Source organism: Nycticebus coucang, chromosome 4 (assembly GCF_027406575.1).
Source record: "Nycticebus coucang isolate mNycCou1 chromosome 4, mNycCou1.pri, whole genome shotgun sequence".
NCBI classification, from domain to species: domain Eukaryota; kingdom Metazoa; phylum Chordata; class Mammalia; order Primates; family Lorisidae; genus Nycticebus; species Nycticebus coucang.
The window spans coordinates 83313837-83333747 of record NC_069783.1 but is presented as its reverse complement, the minus strand read 5'-3'; the positions used below and the strand labels follow the sequence as shown (position 1 = coordinate 83333747).

The following is a 19911-nucleotide window of genomic DNA, read 5'->3' as shown; positions in this document are numbered from 1 at the left end:
GTTTTTCTTGAATGAACTTGGCATAATTGTGTCTGTTAATTTACCCTAAGAACAAACACTAGTTTTCCTTGTCCTAATTTATTTCTGCTTTTGCCTTATTGTTTCCTTTTCTTTTTTGTCTTTATGCTTCTTTATGACTTTCTGCCCCGAAAGTTTTAAGTAAACTTATTTGCATACTTTCTAATCTATAAATTTAACCTTGAGAAATGTTTGTCTGAATTCCAGAGATATTTATTTATATTAGGTTCATTTTCCCTATTCTCTAAATAGAGATTTTCATTTTCCTGACCTTTGAGTGTTTTTTATTTTTTATTTTTAAGAATGTTATTGGAGTGCAATTGTTTTGGTTACATGATTTGCTTTTGTGCAGTTTGAATCAAGTTAAGTATGCCATCACCCATACAGCATGCATTGTACCTATTAGGTGTGAATTTACCCATTCCTTCCTCCCCCTCCCACCCGCTCGGTTTCCATTGTGCTTTACTGCCATGTGTGTTGTTCAATTAGCTCCAATTTAATAGTGAGTTAATGTGGTGTTTCTTTTTTTCATTCTTGCTGTACTTAGAATAATGATCCCCGGTTCCATCCAAGTTGTTGTAAAAGGGTTTAGTTCACCATTTTTTTGGTAATGGCTGAGTAGTACATGGATCACGATGACAGTTTTGAGACAGACTGTGCTATGGTCTATCATTTCACTTCCAAGAAACACAGTAGACAGCATTCTTTCTGATTCATTCGTGCAAGTTTCATCTTTCTTGGCTTATTGTTATTGATAGTAGGGCTTCATTTGTGTCCAACCATGCAGATTTTATGTTTCTTAATTTTTGTGCTATTTCAAAATTTTCATAATGGCCCATGTATTCCATAGTATACACATACTATATTTTATTAATTCATTTATGTATTGGTGGGTACTTGGGTTGGTTCTACATCTTTAATTGTGAATCATGATGCAAAAAACATTCAAATTTGTGTGTCTTTTTGATAAAATAACTTTTTTCCTTTGGGTAAATACTTAATAGTGGGATTGCTGGATCAAATGGTAGGTCTACTTTTAGTTCTTTGAGGTATTTCCATATTATTTTTCAAAGAGATTTTACTAGTTTGCAGTCCCATCAGCAACACATAAATAAGTGTTTCTTTCTTTTCACATCCACACCAGCATCTCTTGTTTTGGGACTTTTTGGTAAATCCCATTCTCACTGGATTCAGAAATCTCATTGTGGTTTTGCTTTGCATTTCTCTGATGATTAGAAATGTTGAGCATTTTTTCATTTGTTTGTCACTAGTCTATTTTCTTTTAAAAAGCTTCTGCTCATGTCTTTTTTTTTAATTTTATTTTTTATTTATTTATTTTTTATTATTAAATCATAGCTGTGTACATTAATGCGATCATGGGGCACCATACCCTGGTTTCACAGACTGTTTGACACATTTTCATCACACTGGTTAACATAGCCTTCCTGGCATTTTCTTAGTTATTGTGTTAAGACAGTTATATTCTACATTTACTAAGTTTTACATGTACCCTTGTAAGATGCACTGTAGGTGTAATCCCACCAATCACCCTCCCTCCGCCAATCCTTCCTCCTCCCTCTCCCCCTTCCCCATATTCTTAGGTTATAACTGGGTTATAGCTTTCATATGAAAGCCATAAATTAGTTTCATAATAGGGCTGAGTACATTGGATACTTTTTCCTCCATTCTTGAGATGGTTTACTAAGAAGAATATGTTCCAGCTCCATCCATGTAAACATGAAAGAGGTAAATCCATCTTTCTTTAAGGCTGCATAATATTCCATGGTGTACATATACCACAATTTATTAATCCATTCGTGGATCGATGGGCACTTGGGCTTTTTCCATGACTTAGCAATTATGAATTGGGCTGCAATAAACATTCTGGTACAAATTTCTTTGTTATGATGTGATTTTTGGTCTTCTGGATTTATACCTAGTAGAGGAATTATAGGAATGAATGGCAGATCTATTTTTAGATCTTTATGTGTTCTCCAAACATCTTCCCAAAAGGAATGTATTAATTTGCATTCCCACCAGCAGTGTAGAAGTGTTCCCTTTTCTCCACATCCACACCAACATCTCTGGTCTTGGGATTTTGTGACCTGGGCTAATCTTACTGGAGTTAGATGATATCTCAGAGTAGTTTTGATTTGCATTTCTCTGATGATTAAGGTGGTGAGCATTTTTTCATATGTCTGTAGGCCATGCACCTGTCTTCTTCAGAGAAGTTTCTCTTCAAGTCCCTTGCCTGCGATGGGATCACTTGTTCTTTTCTTACTTATATGTTTGAGTTCTCTGTGGATTCTGGTTATCAAACCTTTGTCAGAGACATAACCTGCAAATATCATCTCCCATTCTGAGGGCTGTCTGCTTGCTTTACTTATTGTGTTCTTGGCTTCTTGCAGAAGTTTTTTAGTTTGATCAGGTCCCAGTAGTGTATTTTTGAAGCTGCTTCAATTGCCCAGTGGGGGGAGGGGGTATCCTCCTCATAAAATACTTGCCTAGACCGATTTCTTCAAGAGTTTCCTCTGCACTCTCTTCTAGTATTTTTATAGTTTCATGTCTTAAATTTAAATCTTTAATCCAGTGAGAGTCTATCTTAGTTAATGGTGAAAGGTGTGGGTCCAGTTTCAGTCTTCTACAGGTTGCCAGCCAGTTCACCCAGCACCATTTGTTAAATAGGGAATCTTTTCCCCACTGAATGTTTTTAATTGGCTTGTCAAAGATCAAATAACAGTAAGTAGCTGGATTCATCTCTTGGTTCTCTATTCTGTTCCAGACATCTACTTCTCTGTTTTTGTGCCAGTACCATGCTGTTTTGATCACTATCGATTTATAGTATAGTCTGAGGTCCAGTAGCATGATTCCTCCTGCTTTGTTTTTATTTCTGAGTAATGTCTTGGTTATTCAAGGTTTTTTCTGATTCCATATAAAACAAAGTATCATTTTTTCAAGATCTTTAAAGTACAACAATGGAGCTTTAATAGGTATTGAATTAAAATTGTATATTGCTTTGGGTAATATGGACATTTTAACAATGTTGATTCTTCCCAGCCATGAGCATGGTATGTTTTTCCATTTGTTAACATTTTCAGCTTTTTCTTTTCTTAGAGTTTCGTAGTTCTCTTTATAGAGATCTTTCACATCCTTTGTTAGATAAACTCCCAAATATTTCATCTTCTTTGGCCCTACTGTGAATGGAATAGAGTCCTTAACTGTTTTTTTCAGCTTGACTATTGTTGGTATATATAAAGGCTACCAATTTATGAATGTTGATTTTGTAACCTGAGACGCTGCTATATTCCTTGATCACTTCTAAGAGTTTTTCAGTAGAATCCCTGGTGTTTTCTAGATATACAATCATATCATCTGCAAAGAGTGAAAGTTTGATCTCTTCTGATCCTATATGGATACCCTTGATCGCCTTTTCTTCCCTAATTGTGATGACTAAAACTTCCATTACAATGTTAAAGAGCAATGGAGACAATGGGCAACCTTGTCTGGTTCCTGATCTGAGTGGAAATGATTTCAATTTAACACCATTCAGTACGATATTGGCTGTAGATGGCCTCTATCAGTTTAAGAAATGTCCCTTCTATACCAATTTTCTTAAGTATTCTGATCATGAAGGATGCTGGATATTATCAAAAGGTTTTTCTGCATCAATTGAGAGAATCATATGGTCTTTGTTTTTTAATTTGTTTATGTGCTGAATTATATTTATAGATTTACGTATATTGAACCAGCCTTGAGACCCTGGGATAAAACCGACTTGGTCATGATGTATAATTTGTTTGATGTGTTGCTGGATTCTGTTTGTTAGGATCTTATTGAATATTTTTGCATCTATATTCATTAGTTATATTGGTGTATAATTTTCTTTTCTTGTTGGGTCTTTTCCTGGTTTGGGGATCAGGGTGATGTTTGCTTCACAGAACGTTTTGGGTAGTATTCCTTCTTTTTCTATACTTTGGAACAGGTTAAGTAATATAGGTACTAGCTCCTCTTTAAAGGTTTGGTAGAATTCTGACATGAAGCCATCTAGTCCCGGGCTTTTCTTTTTATGGAGATTTTGTATGGTTGATGCTATTTCAGAACTTGATATAGGCCTGTTAGACATTTCCACTTGATTCTGGCTAAGTATTGGAAGGTGACGTGCTTCTAAGTATTGGTCAATTTTCTTCAGTTTTTCATATTCCTGAGCATAAAGTATCTTGTAATATTCATTAAGGATTTTTTTAATTTCTGAGGAGTCTGTTGTTATTTCGTCTTTGTCATTTCTGATTGATGAAATTAGAGATTTTATTCTTTTTTTCCTGGGTAGGTTAGCCAAAAGTTTATCTATTTTATTGACCTTTTCAAAAAACAACTTGTTGATTTGTTGATCTGTTGTGTAATTCTTTTGTTTTCAATTTCATTTAATTCTGCTCTAATTTTGGTTATTTCTTTCCTTCTACTGGGTTTGGGGTTGGAATGTTCTTCCTTCTCTAGTTGCTTGAGGTGTCCCATTAAGTTGTTAACTTCCTCTGTTTCTGTTCTCTTGAGGAAGGCTTGCAGTGCTATAAATTTCCCTCTTAGGACTGCCTTTGCGATATCCCAGAGGTTCTGATAATTCATGTCTTCATTGTCATTTTGTTCCAAAAATTTGGCAATTTCCTTCTTAATCTCATCTATGATCCAGCTATCATTCAGCATAAGGTTATTTAACTTCCATGTTTTTGTATGAGTATGCAGATTCCTATTGTTACTGAGTTTGACTTTTATTCCATGGTGGTCTGAGAAGATGCAAGGAATAATTTCTATTCCTTTAAATTTACTGAGGTTAGACTTGTGACCTAAGACGTGATTGATTTTGGAGTATGTTCTGTGGGCTAATGAGAAGTTGTGCATTCAGTTTTGTTGGGAAGAAATGTTCTGTAGATGTCTGCTAAATCCAAATGTTGGATGGTTAGATTTCAATCTAAAATTTTTGTGCTCAGTTTCTTTTTGGAGTATCTATCCAACACCGCCACAGGAGTGTTGAAATCTCTGACTATTATGGAGCTGGAGGAAATCAAGTTGTTCATGTCTGTTAGAGTTTCTCTTATAAATTGAGGCGCATTCTGGTTGGGTGCATAAATATTAATAATTGAAATCTGATCATATTGAGTATTACCCTTAACAAATATGAAGTGACCATTCTTATCCTTCCTTATTTTGGTTGGTTTAAAGACTATTGTATCTGCAAATAGATTTGCAACACCTGCTTTTTTCTGATTACCATTTGCCTGAAATATGGATGACCATCCTTTCACCCTGAGTCTATATTTATCTTTTAAGGTAAGATGTGATTCTTGTATGCAGCAAATATCTGGCCTGAGTTTTTGTATCCAGTCAGCCAACCTGTGCCTCTTTAGAGGACAGTTTAAGCCATTCACATTAATGGAGAATATTGGTGCTCTGTGCCTCAGGGTACCGCCGCTCCAGTGTAGTTCCCTCTCAGCCAACCGTCCTCTCCTCACTCCCGTGCCGCAAAATCAGCACTGACCAGCTGCAGTCCAGGCTCTGTCCACACCTCTCGAGAAATCACCCAAGAATCTGGACTCCTGGGGGACAGGCCTCTAGACCTCAGAGTGAGAGAGGAGAGGAGAGGAGTGCTGGGAGCTCAGAATTGCAGGTAGAGAATATATATAGTTTTACACAGTTTTATGCCTGGCAAGAGAGCGCCATGGCACCCTAATAGGGGAAGTAGGTCCAGTTTTTAGAGGGTCTCTCCCGTGGAGTACAATGGGAGCACTTTTGACCTCTGCTCGTTTGTTTATGGGGTAGTCTGAGCTGTTCTCTTGGGGGAGGTGATTTTGTACCTTTTGATTGTATCCTTGGGGTCACAGATCACCTCATAAGGGTTGATGTGCGTTCTTCAACCTTCTCTCTTGGCACAGCTCTAATCTGCCAGGTTACTTGCTAAATTTCTGTCCTTTAACTCTACTTCTGGACGGGAGCCTCTGTGGAAAGCTGGCTTCAGTCAGCCATCTTGTCTCCATCCCCCTGTTCCTGTCTTTTGCCCACTTTTTAATGGAGTTGTTTGATGTTTTTTCTTGTTGATTTGTTTGAATTCTTTATAGATTCTGGTTATCAACCCTTTCTCTAATATACGGCACAAAAAAAGAAATAGAAACAATCTTAAAACAGACGTAAAAAAAACTTTACAGAAAAAAATGTATCATGAAAAATTTTCTCCCATTCTATAGGCTGTTTATTTGCTCTATTGATTGTATCCTCGGCTATGCAGAAGCGTTTTAATTTAATCACATCCCATTTATTAATTTGTGTTGTTAATGTGATTGCCTTTGAGGTCTTCTTCATAAATTTTTTGCCTGGGCCAATATCTAGGAGCGTTTAGAATTCTTATAGTTTCATGCCTTAGGTTTAAGTCTATTATCCATTGTGAACTGATCTTTGTGAGTGGAGAGAAATGTGGATCCTGTTTCAGTCTTCTATATGTGGCCATCCAATTTTCCCAGCAGCATTTATTGAATAGGGATTCCTTTTCCTGGTATATGTTTTTGTCTGCTTTGTCAAAGATCAGATGTCGATAGTTTAATATCTGGGTCCTCTGTTCTGATCTTTGAGTGTTTTAAAGTCCTGCAACACATCATTAATTTCTCTTTTGTTTGAAACATGGGCAAAGAGTGTTACTGGTATAGTTAATGCTTTTTAAAACTTAATAAAAATTTCTTTAACGTTAATATGTAATCATTTTTGTAAACTTTCAGTAGTATTAGAAAATATTAGTGGGCAGCACCTGTGGCTCAGTGGGTAGGGTGCCGGCCCCATATACCAAGGGTGGTGGGTTTGAACCCAGCCCTGGCCAAACTGCAACAAAAAATAGGCAGGTGTTGTGGCGGGCACCTGTAGTCCTAGCTACTCAGGAGGCGGAGGCAAAAAGAATGGCCTAAGCCCAGGAGTTGGAGGTTGCTGTGAGCTGTGACACCACAGCACTCTACCGAGGGTGATAAAGTGAGACTCTGTCTCTAAAAAAAAAAAAAGAAAAGAAAATATTAGCTATCTCTGTAAAACATAGAATATAGTACATAGCTATTAATTGCAGAAATTATATTATCCATGTTATATAAACATACTTATTTCTACTTTGTATTTGCTAGTAAACAAATGAAACACTTAACATCTCGTTTCTTTCTTTCAGTTTCTTCTCACATTTATTAATAGTTTTGGATACATAAATAAGCACATATGTGCATATACATGTTTTTTGTTATGGTTATGTTTGCTCCTTATTACTACAGGATATTTGAGATTGGGGCTTTTGAAGAATGTAATAGCTTTTTGTTCACTTAAAGTAGAACAAAACAATATGACTTGATCTTTGAACCATTAATACTTGGAGACTTTTTATGTAACTTTCTTGATTTTTAAAAATATTGCTAAAAATTTCATAAAAATATTTTAATTTTAGAATAATTAGAAACTATAGATAAACAAATCTAGGGAAATAAAAATCACTCAAAAGCCTATCATCCAGATGTTTTCTAATTGCACGTGTGGCATATCTGTTTAAATATACATTAAACCCAAGAGCTTATAAACATTTTTCCCATTAATTAATGTGCATGTTTCTACACTGTAATTTTATTTATTTTTTTAAAATTTTATTTTATTTATTTTATTAAATCATAGCTGTGTATATTAATGCAATAATGGGGTTCCATGCACTGGTTTTATATACAATTTGAAATATTTTCATCACACTGGTAAACATAGCCTTTCTGGCTTTTTCTTAGTTATTGTGTTAAGACATTTATATTCTACATTTAGTTTCACATATACCCCTGTAAGATGCACCGTAGGTGTGGTCCCACCAATTTTTTAATTATGAAAATTATTTATTCTGCTCCTTTCATACATCTTATTGTTCAGGAAACAGTCACAGACATCTCTGAAATAATGTACTTACCACGCACTCTGTTTAAAGGCAAAGCACCATAAGTAAAGCTGATCAGCTGTATGGAATCTCACTTCTTGATTTTGTATTAATTTTTGCAAGTCAGAAATATTATCTCCAAAAAATGTTAATGGGGCTCTAAAAAATTTTATTCAATACTATAGTTGTAGATATGGAGTATATTTTAAGAAATGAAAAACTAAGAAGAAAATGCCAATTAAGATTGTTGGTATGTCAGTCAGAATAGTCTATAGGAAAAAATACTGTGATAAACTTGTCTTTGATATGAAGAAGAAATTTTATTTATTTATTTGAGACAGAATCTCACTACCTTGCCCTCAGTAGAGCGCTGTGGTGTCCCAGCTCACAGCAACCTCAAACTCCTTAAGCGATTCTCTTGCTTCAGTCTCTCAAGGATGCTGGGACTATAGGCACCCACCCCAACACCCAGCTATTTTTTCTTTTCTTTTCTTTCTTTTTTTTTTTTTTGTTGTTGTTGCAGTTATCATTGTTGTTTGGCAGGCCCAGGCTGTTTTCAAACCTGCCACCCTCAGTGCATGTGGCTGGCGCTTAGCTACAGGTGCCGAGCCCCAAGAAGAAATTTTAGTCCAAGCTTGAATACACTTCACTCGATATTTCTTTTACTGTAGCTCTTCATTCTTTTCACATTTCATACCAGAGGACTGGTACAGCCTTTAAAACTTAATTAACAGGAGCAAATCCAGTGTCCATAGATTTTTTTCTCAAAAGGCACTCTAACCCATCAGATAGCCCAGCAGTTTCAATCTCATGAATACTCTAGCCATGAAAAAACTCAGTAGAACACAGATGAATCCAATGAATAGAAGAAGAAATCTATTAAGTTTTGGAATATTTGGTGCATTGGATGGGTCCAGGATTATGAAACCTAAACCTCCCTTTGTAAACAGGAAGCTGATTGCAAGTCCTTCCGTAATATAGTGTCCATTTACTCTGTAGGCCAAGAAAGGCTCTGATGCCCATGTTCATCAGTCATAGAGCCAACACTTAGAGGTTCAATGATCACATCATAAATTATTCCTCTGGTGACGAGGAAGTAAGACATCACCACCAGAGCGTGTCATGGCTTACCGCACGTGCAATCAGGGCGGCTTCTTCAGCTTCAGGCTGGGACATTCAAGCACTAAGAACTGTACTTGGTGCAAAGTCTCACTGTAACTGGGGCAGCTCTTGGGCCCGGAGCCCCACATATCACTTGGAAATATTCCAGCTCTCTTCTACACTGTAATTCTAAATTTTACATGGTGATTATACTAGAAATTACTTGACTATCTCTCAGTGCACACTAAATGTCTTTCAAATTATTATATAAAAATATTATAATAGATAATCTTGTATGTGCACTTTGTATACAGTTCTGAATATATGTAAAAGAAATATAAAATCTTTATCTACAGATTGCTACCTCCCTTCCAGAAAGAATTTGCTAAATTTATAATCTCCCAGTGAGGGAAGAGCAGGTGTATTTTCCCCATACCTCTATCAACATTGTATTCTGATTTGAACCTTTACCAATCTACAAGTCTAAATCAGCATTTTTATTTACTTAAATTTCTTTGATTATTGGTAAGGCTGGCATTTCTTCAGGTGTTTAACCACACTGTCCCCCCTTTTTGACTTGCTCATTCACATTTTATTACATTTTTATAATTTAGTATTTCTTCTATTGGCTTGCCTTTTCCTTTTTCATTTGTAATAAATGAAATATATCTTTATACTAAGATATAAACTCAATGCATGCCATGCAGTTAAAAATACTCTTCTCATTTTGTTTGTGCTTAATCTTGTTTATACTTTTTTTAAAATTAAAAGAAAGTTTAAAATATTTATGTGTCAAATCTATCACTTTTTAATCTCTTAGATAATTTCTAGAAAAGTTTATTTTCCCTAAATTTAAAATACTCAAGTGTAATCAATGTAGAAAAGTCCTTGGCTATAGAATTAATTCAAGATCAGGCAAAATGGCTGTGGTAGATATAGATGAAATCCTACTTCAGTTTTAGAGTTAATCTAACACTAAGACATAGGCCTTATTTTTTCTTTTTCTTGAGTAAAGCATAATTGATTATTGAGGACTCCTTTTCTTTTCTGTCTCTTTTTTGGACACAGGGTCTCTCTCTGGCTTGAGGGCAGTGGCATCATTATTTGTCACTGCAGCCTTGAACTTTTGGGCTCAAGCAATCTTCCTGTTTCACTCTGCCTCTGGAGTAGCTGTGACTACAAGCACAACCACCACACCCGGATAAATTTTTTTTTTTTTTTGAAATTGGGGTTTTGCTCTGTTACCTTGGCTGGTCTTGAACCCCTGGTCTCAAGTAATCCTCCTGCCTCCGTCTCCCAAAGTGCTAGAATTACAAGGCATGAACTACTTGTGCCTGGTGGGAATTATTTTCTTATAGGTACTTGCATATATTTCTTGTATGTATCACATAAAGAGTTTATTACCTTTTGCCATTTTTGCCCTTGCCCTGAAAGGAAAGTTAAAAATTTTCTGGTCTTCTCAACCTTTGATCATATTTAGTTATTTAGAATTTAAAGAAGGAAACAAATACTTGGTAAAATAAAAATGTAATAGAAGTCTTTTGTGAGGTACAGGAAAAGTGTTATCAGAGGGAACAATTCCCTGAACTTCATCCTACAAACTGTTCAAAGCACACACTGATTGTAACATCATACATTTCCTGCTTTTACCCATGGGCTATTTAAACATATACCTGGGTGTCGGTGAAAAGGAAAACCATGTTCTTGTCTTCTACACCAGCCATTTTGTACAGTTTCCTCAGGTCTTCATGGAAACTGTCATAATTATATCCTCGGCTAAGTTCAATCTGTAAACATCTGTAACCACATATATGAGCTGCAAGTCTGGTGAGAGACTGCTTTCCTGTGCCTCCTACTCCAACGAGCAGGGCATTGCCTCTTTCCTGACGAATCATCCGAGCAATCCTGCAGGAGACAAAGCAGGGAGAGATTTATTTCAAGTTCACAAACATGCCTTCAGAACTCCTGCCTGAAAGCCAAAAGCTGGTGCTGTGGAGCCTCATCCTTTAGCAGGACACTGCAGGGGAAGAGCGTGCTTCACACCCGAGGTGAGGGCTGGGTGAACAGCACTGCTGGGCTATTCCCTTTTCCCATCTCTTTCCCATTCCCTGCAGGCTGTTGGCTCTTGGCCCCAGTTGTACAAAGTTAGAATAAAGTAAACTCTCTTTCCCTCTGTCAAAATGTGAAGGATTTTGTCAATGACTCTGGCTCATCTCAACCACAATCTATATTAAGCATTATATTGGCAAGTCCAGGTTTTTTCATTTACAAGGATGAAGAAGACATCAGAAAAGACACCCCACATTTCAGAAAGAGAGATCAATGGAACAACTTGAAATGGATTTACTGCAAGGTACCAACAAAATTTTGGAAAATAAAAAAAATATGGCTTGGCGCCAGCCACATACACTGAAGGTGACTGGTTCGAACCCAGCCCAGGCCAGCTAAACAATAGCAACAAAAAAATAGCTGGTGCCTGTAGCCCTAGCTACTTTGGAGGCTGAGGCAAGAGAATCACTTAAGCCCAAGAGTTGGAGGTTGCTGTGAGCTGTGATGCTACAGCACTCTACCCAGGACAATATAGTGAGACTCTGTCTCAAAAAAAAAAAAAAAATAGAGTACCGTAGAAGATTGAACAGATTTAACAGAGGAATATACCCTGAACTCAGAGAAAAAAAGACAGTGATTTTAAATGATGAAAGAACAAATAGAAGGTAAGGAGGACAAATTAAGGAGAAACAAATAGGGTCCCAGGGGCTGCATAATAGGAATTATAGAAAGGGAGACAAAAAGGAATAGAACTAATGTCACAGTGACTGAGATAATAAAGAAACCACTGGAGCTGAGCCCTCAGGCCCACATATCAGGAAAGAAAACCAAAGAGAGACAAACACTAAATATTTTGTAAGAGACATGTAAAAGTTATGTATACCCACACACGTATATTATATACACACATATTTATAATAGAAATCTATATTTTAGGAATAAATGAAGTTTATGATCTTCTAAGGCAGTAATAAGTGATTACTCCCATTACTCCCATAGGAATATATACTTATAGGCTGGCCATAGACATCTACTCTATAAGATGATATCCCATAAGACAATGGTTAGAGGGAAAAATATCCTGCTACAGCTCAGAGAGTAAGTCATCTGCAAACCCTTTCTAAAAGATTCCTTGAAGATATATAGAAGTATGAATAAAATTTAAAATCATAAAGGGGAAGGGACATCAGTAGTAAATGAGCGGTATGAAGGAGAGTCAAGTCTATACGTTGTTGTCAAGAAAGTGGAAAAGGGAACAATGGTGTCAATAAATTCTTCTTAGAATGAGTATAAAAAATGTAAACATAATTTCTTCTTTAAAAATTATCTTCACCACTGTCTAAGGTCTACAATTGGGTTAGCAGAAACTAGATAATATGGGAGAAATGTAAAAGCAGGTTTAATTTCTTCTTTTTTTCTTAACAGAAAGTCTATTGATCTATCTACCTAGTTTATTCATGATATTGATAATTGGAGAAAATAAGGGTCAACTATCTTAAAATAGTAATGGTTTTATTGTTTTTTAAATTATGAAAGTATAAGATGGTCACTGTAATCCATGAGAGAAATCAGTTGCTAACCCTTTCCCACAGGTAAGCTGCATTACAAGGGCCTGGATATTGTACAGTTCTCTAGAACAGTGCATAGCACACGGAGGGTGCTTCATAAATTATCTGTATTCAAGTAATCAACTTCTGGAGACCTTGAAAGCTACGAAATAGAAAACATGAATTAGTTATTACACATCATCTTCTTTGGTAGCAGAAGATAGGAACTATGCAGTGTAAAAATAGAACACAGAGTCTACAGAATTTATTTAAAAACTGTTCCTCCAGGACAAAGTCCAGACTCCTAGTCATTATTTAAGATCTTCAGAAATAAAAATAAAACCTGAAAAAGGTTTGTCTCTTCCACCTTCACACTCTGTCCTGCTCCTCAAACAGTTCTACTATTCTCACACCCCAAATGCCTGGCTAACACTGCTTTGTCTGAAACAGTGGGCCCAATCCTGTTCCTGAACCCTGGGTGTGTATCTGTGCGTGTATGTGTGTGTTTAAGACTCCATTGGCTAAGAATGGTCTATAGATTGTTTTAAATGGTTAAAAAATCAAAATAAGAGTAATATTTCATGATATGTGAAACTCATATGAAATTCAAATATTGTCTCAATAAATAAAATTTTACTGAAACACAGCTAAGCTCATTCATTCACTTATTGTCTGCAGCTGCTTATACATTACAAGGGCAGAGCTGAGTACAGTCTGCAGAGTCTAGAATGTTTTTTATCTGGCCCTTTACAAAAGAAACTTATTAACTCCTTCCCCCAAACCTTTGTCCAACTTATTTCCCTAGAATAATGACAACCCATAGGCACTGTTTTCATTGATGTGCCTCTATTACAATGCCCATTTATTGGAAGACACATCAGATTGTTTGCTTAATTCTCTTCCACTGTCCAATTGAGGGTCAAATAGATAATGTTTTCTTATTTTTTCTCATAATGCACATGTGTTCTATGGCAGATGGAATATTGCATTTTGTAAAACTCTTGCACTGCATATTTTACTCTTTCCTTGTTTCATGTACATTATTATTTATAGTAGTTTATTTCTGAGATGATTGGAAACAAATGTCCTTCTGCTTCTCAGTGTTATTCTATGTGGTAATTTACTTAAAAATGGATCAAAAACTACTCTCCAGTAAGAATCCTCTAATGTAAGATGCAAATTACATTTAAGAGATGGCTAACTGCTTTACATTTTGATGGAGAGATTTGTTCTACCATCCCTGGAGTGTGGTGACAGCTTTGGAACATGAAAGGGGCAGAAACTGCCTGGTGCATTTGCCATTTGAAAGTAGGTTCTTGCAAACTAATGCAGCCTTTTTGGAAAGAAGTATGGAGAATTCTCAAGGAAATAAAAGTTGACCTACCATTTGATCCTGCAATTCCATTACTAGGTATCTACCCAGATGAACAAAAATCATTTTACAACAAAGACATTTGCACCAGAATGTTTGTTGTAGCCCTATTCATAATTGCCAAGGTGTGGAAGCAGTCCCAATGCCCATCAACCCATGAATGGATTAATAAATTGTGGTATATGTATACCATGGAATACTATGCAGCCATTAAAAGATGAAGACTTTACATCTTTTTTTTGTTTATCTGGATGGAGTTAGAACATACTCTTCTTAGTAAAGCATCTCAAGAATGGAAAAAAAAAGTATCCAATGTACTCAATACTATTATGAAACCAATATATAATCACTTACACATTCATATGAATGATAAAACACAAATATAGTCCTGCAAGAAGGAGGGCAGAGGAGGGGGAAGGCCTAGTGGAGGTAGGAGGAAGGGCATTTGATGGTATCTTGCCTAATGTGCACAATGCAAAGGTATATTTCAAAACAACTAACAGTAAATTAAGTAAAATAGGTAACAAATAAGTAAATGAGGTGATGGTTATATTAATCAGTTTGATTTAAGCATTCCACATTATATATCAAAACATCACATCGTACTCTATAAATGTATACAGTTTTGATTTAATAAAAATCAAAAAACAAAAAACCAAAAGAAAGTACAGGTTCTGAAGCCAATTTTCTTCCTTAATTTGGGAAGGCTTTTAACCATTTACATTATGCCAAAGAACAAAAAACTAAAAACTAAAGTGTTAGCAACAAATGGAAATTTAGTATTTGCTAAATTACTGCTGTAGTAACTAATCCGTAATTCATCTTCATCATGAAGCTCTGACAAAGCTTTTACTTACAACAAGAATAAATATGTTTTCTCTGATTCCTAACTATTGATCCTCTCTTGAATGAAAGAGAATGCATTTATACTGTTATTTGCATGGCAGTCCTTTCTGTATATGAAAATAAAATCTTCACCATTCTACAAATGGTATTTAATTTCTCCCTGTAATATTTTATTTTTTTATTTTTATTTTTTATTTATTTTTTATTGTTTGGGATTCATTGAGGGTACAACAAGCCAGGTTACATTGATTGCAATTGTTAGGCAAAGTCCCTCTTGCAATCATGTCTTGCCCCCATAAAGTGTGACACACACCAAGGCCCCACCCCCCTCTCTCCGTCTCCCTGTAATAGTTTAAACAAATATTGAGTGTCCTGGTAATTTTTCTTTACAAAAGTAAGAGAGATTATAAATAGAATTTAGGTGGTTTTGCTTGTAAGTCTGGTCTATTCCCTGGGAAGTTTATCAGGTCAGAATGATGCCATTATTTTTTTTCTTTGCAGGCTTAGGACCTGCCTGAGCTATGGGAATAAAGGTTGTTAGGGCATAGTGTTTGGGTATGTTTACAGGGGACAGATGGGAAGCAAGTGGCATCTTCACAACCCAGGGACAAATGATCATATAACACTTGAACTATGCCGAACATAAATTTTGAATTAGAGTTAAAGAGCAGAAATATAGGATAGGTGAAAGACTTTATTTGCTTACAGTTTATGTGAAAAAATTCTGGGATTTAATTATCAGTCTTAACAAGAACCAAAACTAACATGTAGTTGACATGAGAAAACAAAAAAAGCCATGAAAATCTTGCTGCAGTAGTAGACCATTAGGTCTCATTTATCTTTTATATTGTTTATTCCACAGAATCTGATATCTAATCTGGATACCACATTTTAAGTGGCAAATTGAAAAATTATAAACTGCTCAGGATGTTCAAGGCTGGAAATAATCTCCAAAAGGCAATATGGAAGATCTGGGATAATTTTGTCTGGAAAAGACAAAAGTAAGAGGAGCGTGGAAATGCTCCTCAAATACTGGAAGTGCTGTCATGAAAAAGAATTGAGCCTATTGTGGGTGGGGGCACCTGCAGTAGAGTTAGACCTAAGGCCCCAGCCTGCCACTTACTGGGCAGAGAACTTTGGACCATTAGATGTACCTAATTGCTCTAGTGCACATTGTATTGTCCAAAATATGACTGCAGTAATGCTTCTGGTCCCACTTGCTCTTTGACCCCATCAAGAGATAGAGTCTCTGTTCTCTTCATGTGACCTTAGGTGGGCCTGTATGACTTCCTTGACTAAAAAAATGTGGTATGATAGAAGTGATGCTATGTGCCTTCCAAGACTAAGCCAGAAAGGTTGTTTGGCTTCTTCTTGGCTCTCTGTCTTGGACCACTTGCCTTTGGATCCCATGAAGAGCCTGGACACCCTGATGCTGCCATGCTGGAGAGACAAATGGAGAATAGAGAAACCACCTGGAGGCAGTGATGCTCCAGGCACTCCAGCTGCCCTCCGATTGCAATTGCAAGAGGGACCCCCAATGAGAATTGCGGGGAACCATGAGAGCTGATAAAATGAAGCTGCTCAGGGTGGGAGGGGCTTATTATGTAGCAACCAACTGGCACAACATTCTCTGAGCCTTATTTGTAAAGAGATTATGATACTGAGCCATAGAGAGATATTGTGAATGATAAAGGAGAAGCTCCATTTCATGGTTTCATACCCACACTGAGTGCCATGATTGTGGCTGCTTGACAGGATGAGACTGATGGCAGAAGCCACAGGAAGCAGAAGCTGGCTCATTCTGGAAGAGTCCCTACCTCTGGATGGTCTTTCCACATGTCTCCCCAGCATGATAGCATCGGGGTGTTCTGCTGCTCATATGGTAGCTCAGGGTTCCAACACAGGGAGCCAGGCAAAAGCCAAATGGCCTTCCAGACTTAGCCTCAGAAGTCACATAGCCCCTCTTAGAATTGTTTAATTCTAAGGGACATGAGTCACTTCAAAAGTGTGTCCCTAGGACTGCAGATATTCAGGCTGGATGCTCATGTGTCAGGGATGTCCTTCAAAGGACACTTGCAGTGGGTAAGGGTCAGGCTCACAAGCAGGTGGAATCTGTGATTCTGTATTCACTTTAGTTTGCTATTTCCAATTTCCTCTTTCTTTAGGCATGCATGTAATTAACCTTGTTATAGCATACATGTATCTCTGTAAAGCACCTCAGATCCTTTTTAGAACAAGATGGGACATATAAAAATATACAAAATGATCCATTAATATTTAGTAAAAATAACCCCAGAGATTTCATAAAAAGTTCATGCCATATCTATTTAAAGTATATTAAAAAATAACTTTTAAGTTACAGTGAGAATTACTAAAAGACCTTTTCCCACCTAACAATCTATTTAAAAAATTTTCTCCAACTTTTTACTTTTAATACAAAAGAAATTATATCAGTTGCATAATTGGTCATCTTACAGCACTATACCTTGAAACATGTTCTATTGCATCCTGGAAGAACACCAACTTCACTTCTTTGGGATTTGTGAGGTTATAGTCATCAAGATAATCTTGTAGAACATTTGCAATTTTCTCCATATCAGGCATATCATCATAAATCCGATCAGACCTATCTGCTCCAAACTATGATTTATGAGAGAAGAACCAAGTTGGATCAATTGTGATATATAAATATACATAACATACATAACCTGGAAAATCCATTTCATTTAATTTCCTCAAATGCTACCTTGGAATTTCAGTGATTTTATAATAAAATTCACATGAATTTAAATAGATATATTTTACACAAATAAATTGTTTAAATTTTTTTATTTGCCAGGTGGCAATACTCATTTAGAGGTGGTTACCAGAGTGGTGAGGTATTGCATACATATAATACAAAGATAAATTCGGTTATTTTTTTTGAACCAGCACTGGTTGGGAGTCTGCTATGTACCTAGTCTGTATAGGGAGCTGGGGACTTAGGATAAACAAAACAGACATGTTTCTCCTCTTGGAGACACTGGGAATGTTTTATGTAAACAAGAGTTAACTCAGTAAAATAAGATGGCTATTTCCTAATGTAGGGTGGTGAGAAGGAAGGTTTCATTGTAGGTAGGCCCAGAAGGCAAAATTAGGCTCCTGTGTAGATATTATTAGGGGGATATACTTGAAGAGCTTATAAAAAACATAAAGGAAGTTAAATATAAGAAAAATTCTGCTGCTAATTAGAGTTACCCTAAAATGAAGAGGGCAGTTTTGTTTACTAAAATTAGCTTTCTACCACTGGAAGCATTTGAGTAGACTCTCAACAGCTGCATGGACTATATAATAAGGTCCTGAGCTAAGAGACTAAACCTCTCTGCTTCCTTCTAAATCCAATATGTGATGGCTCTCTGATTTAAACTATTACCAAAATGAATGTACCTAGAATAGGGGTCGGTAAACTTCTTCTGTAAAAGGTCAGGTAGTAAATAATTTAGGCTTTGCCCGTCATGTGATCTCTGTTGCTATGACTGTACTATGCTGCAGCAGTGCAAAACCACCCAGATAAATAGGGCACACATGAATTGGTGCGGCTGTGCTCTATAGAACTTTGTTTATAAAAATAGGTGGTAAGCAAATTTGGCCCATGGGCCATAGTTGTTCCTATTCTTATAGAATATGAACCTGGAAAGGAAAAGTAGTAAGTGGTTTCTAGTCTACAAGTGGAGATTAGAAACAAATACTTGCCTTAATGAAATCTCCAAATATGATGGGCTTATTCAAAAAATATTCCAGGCCAATTGCAATTCCAAAATGTTTATCTATTTAAAAAGCAAAAGCAATTTTTGATATAATAAAAAATTTAAATGCAATATTTTAGTAAGGCATATAGAATAATATCAGTTGCTACTCTACTTAGAAGACTGACTTAATACAGATGAAAACCCAGAGAAAGCCATGCTAAAACCATGTCACTTTAGTTTGGTTGACACTCTCCCAGGTTTTAAGATTATCTAATTAATATTTAAAATTTTCATTAAATAATAAATATTAACTACTGATTTAATAAATGAGAAGTGCTTTAGAATTATCCTGGCCTCTGATTAGACAAAATGCTATTTCTCTTACTTTCTCTCCTCTAACTTAAAATTCTATACTGTATTAAAAATATTAATTAGCACTTCCTTAATTTAAAATTATTTTTATAATATTGCATAATATTTTATATATTTGAGCCATCAAAGAAAATAACTTGTGAATGACTTGTGAATGACTAAATTTCATTTTGTGTTATCCTATATAAACTCATTTTAATTTTCTGTTACAGAAACCAAATTGCTTTTTGCTCCAAAAAAAGAACAACAAAACATCTAAATAAAGATTTATATTTACTGGCCATTTCTGTCAACATAACATGGAAATAGTGCTTATCTTCATTATTAATCAAACGATCATGGAAGACTCTTTGACATTCATGGCAGAAGAGTCTAAATATCTGCATTTCTTCTCTTATTGTTCCTGGATCGCATTGGAGGATACCTGTTTTTAAAGAAAGAAAGATAATAGGAAAGTCTACATTTGTGGAATCTCTGGCAATAGCTTAAGGAAGTAGGGAAATCCTTAAATCCAACTTCACTTCCATATTACTAGAAATAAATGCTTTCCCAATGGCTATACACATTTAATAATAGTGACTTCCTTTTTAATAGGAAAATTGTTATACATCATCTGAAAAAAACATTTTCCCCTGTTTTGTGATGTTTCCTTAACTGGGCCTGTGATGCCAGACTTCACCATATAAGCAATGCGCATCTCATTATTCCATGGGTTGCAATATGTTGAGAAGTGTCACATTTAAAAAGTACATATATATATATATATATATGCACAGTACAGTATATCTATTTACTTACCTCTCAACTTTTTCTGATGCTTATACTGTTTTCAAAACATCAATTTCATGCTCATTCTTCCCCAATATTCAGTTCTCATTAAATCCCCCTGGCCCTTGTGGCTTCTACTCAAATTTTTCTGAGTATACTTTTTATTAATATAAATTGTTATTATAA

General features: G+C 35.8%; 1 protein-coding gene and 1 pseudogene across 1 annotated transcript in view; both read right to left on the bottom strand.

Moving 5' to 3' along the window:
- Positions 1-19911, bottom strand: part of DNAH6 (dynein axonemal heavy chain 6) — a 381781-nt gene that overhangs the window by 112408 nt on the left and 249462 nt on the right. Inside the window, exons 43-46 of the mRNA XM_053587707.1 lie at positions 19235-19381; positions 18590-18663; positions 17343-17497; positions 10717-10948 (exon numbers count right to left, since the gene is read on the bottom strand). Of these exons, the coding sequence (XP_053443682.1) occupies positions 10717-10948; positions 17343-17497; positions 18590-18663; positions 19235-19381 (608 nt within the window). The remainder of the gene's footprint in view (positions 1-10716; positions 10949-17342; positions 17498-18589; positions 18664-19234; positions 19382-19911) is intronic.
- LOC128583390 (oligosaccharyltransferase complex subunit OSTC-like) lies at positions 8559-9192 on the bottom strand (annotated as a pseudogene).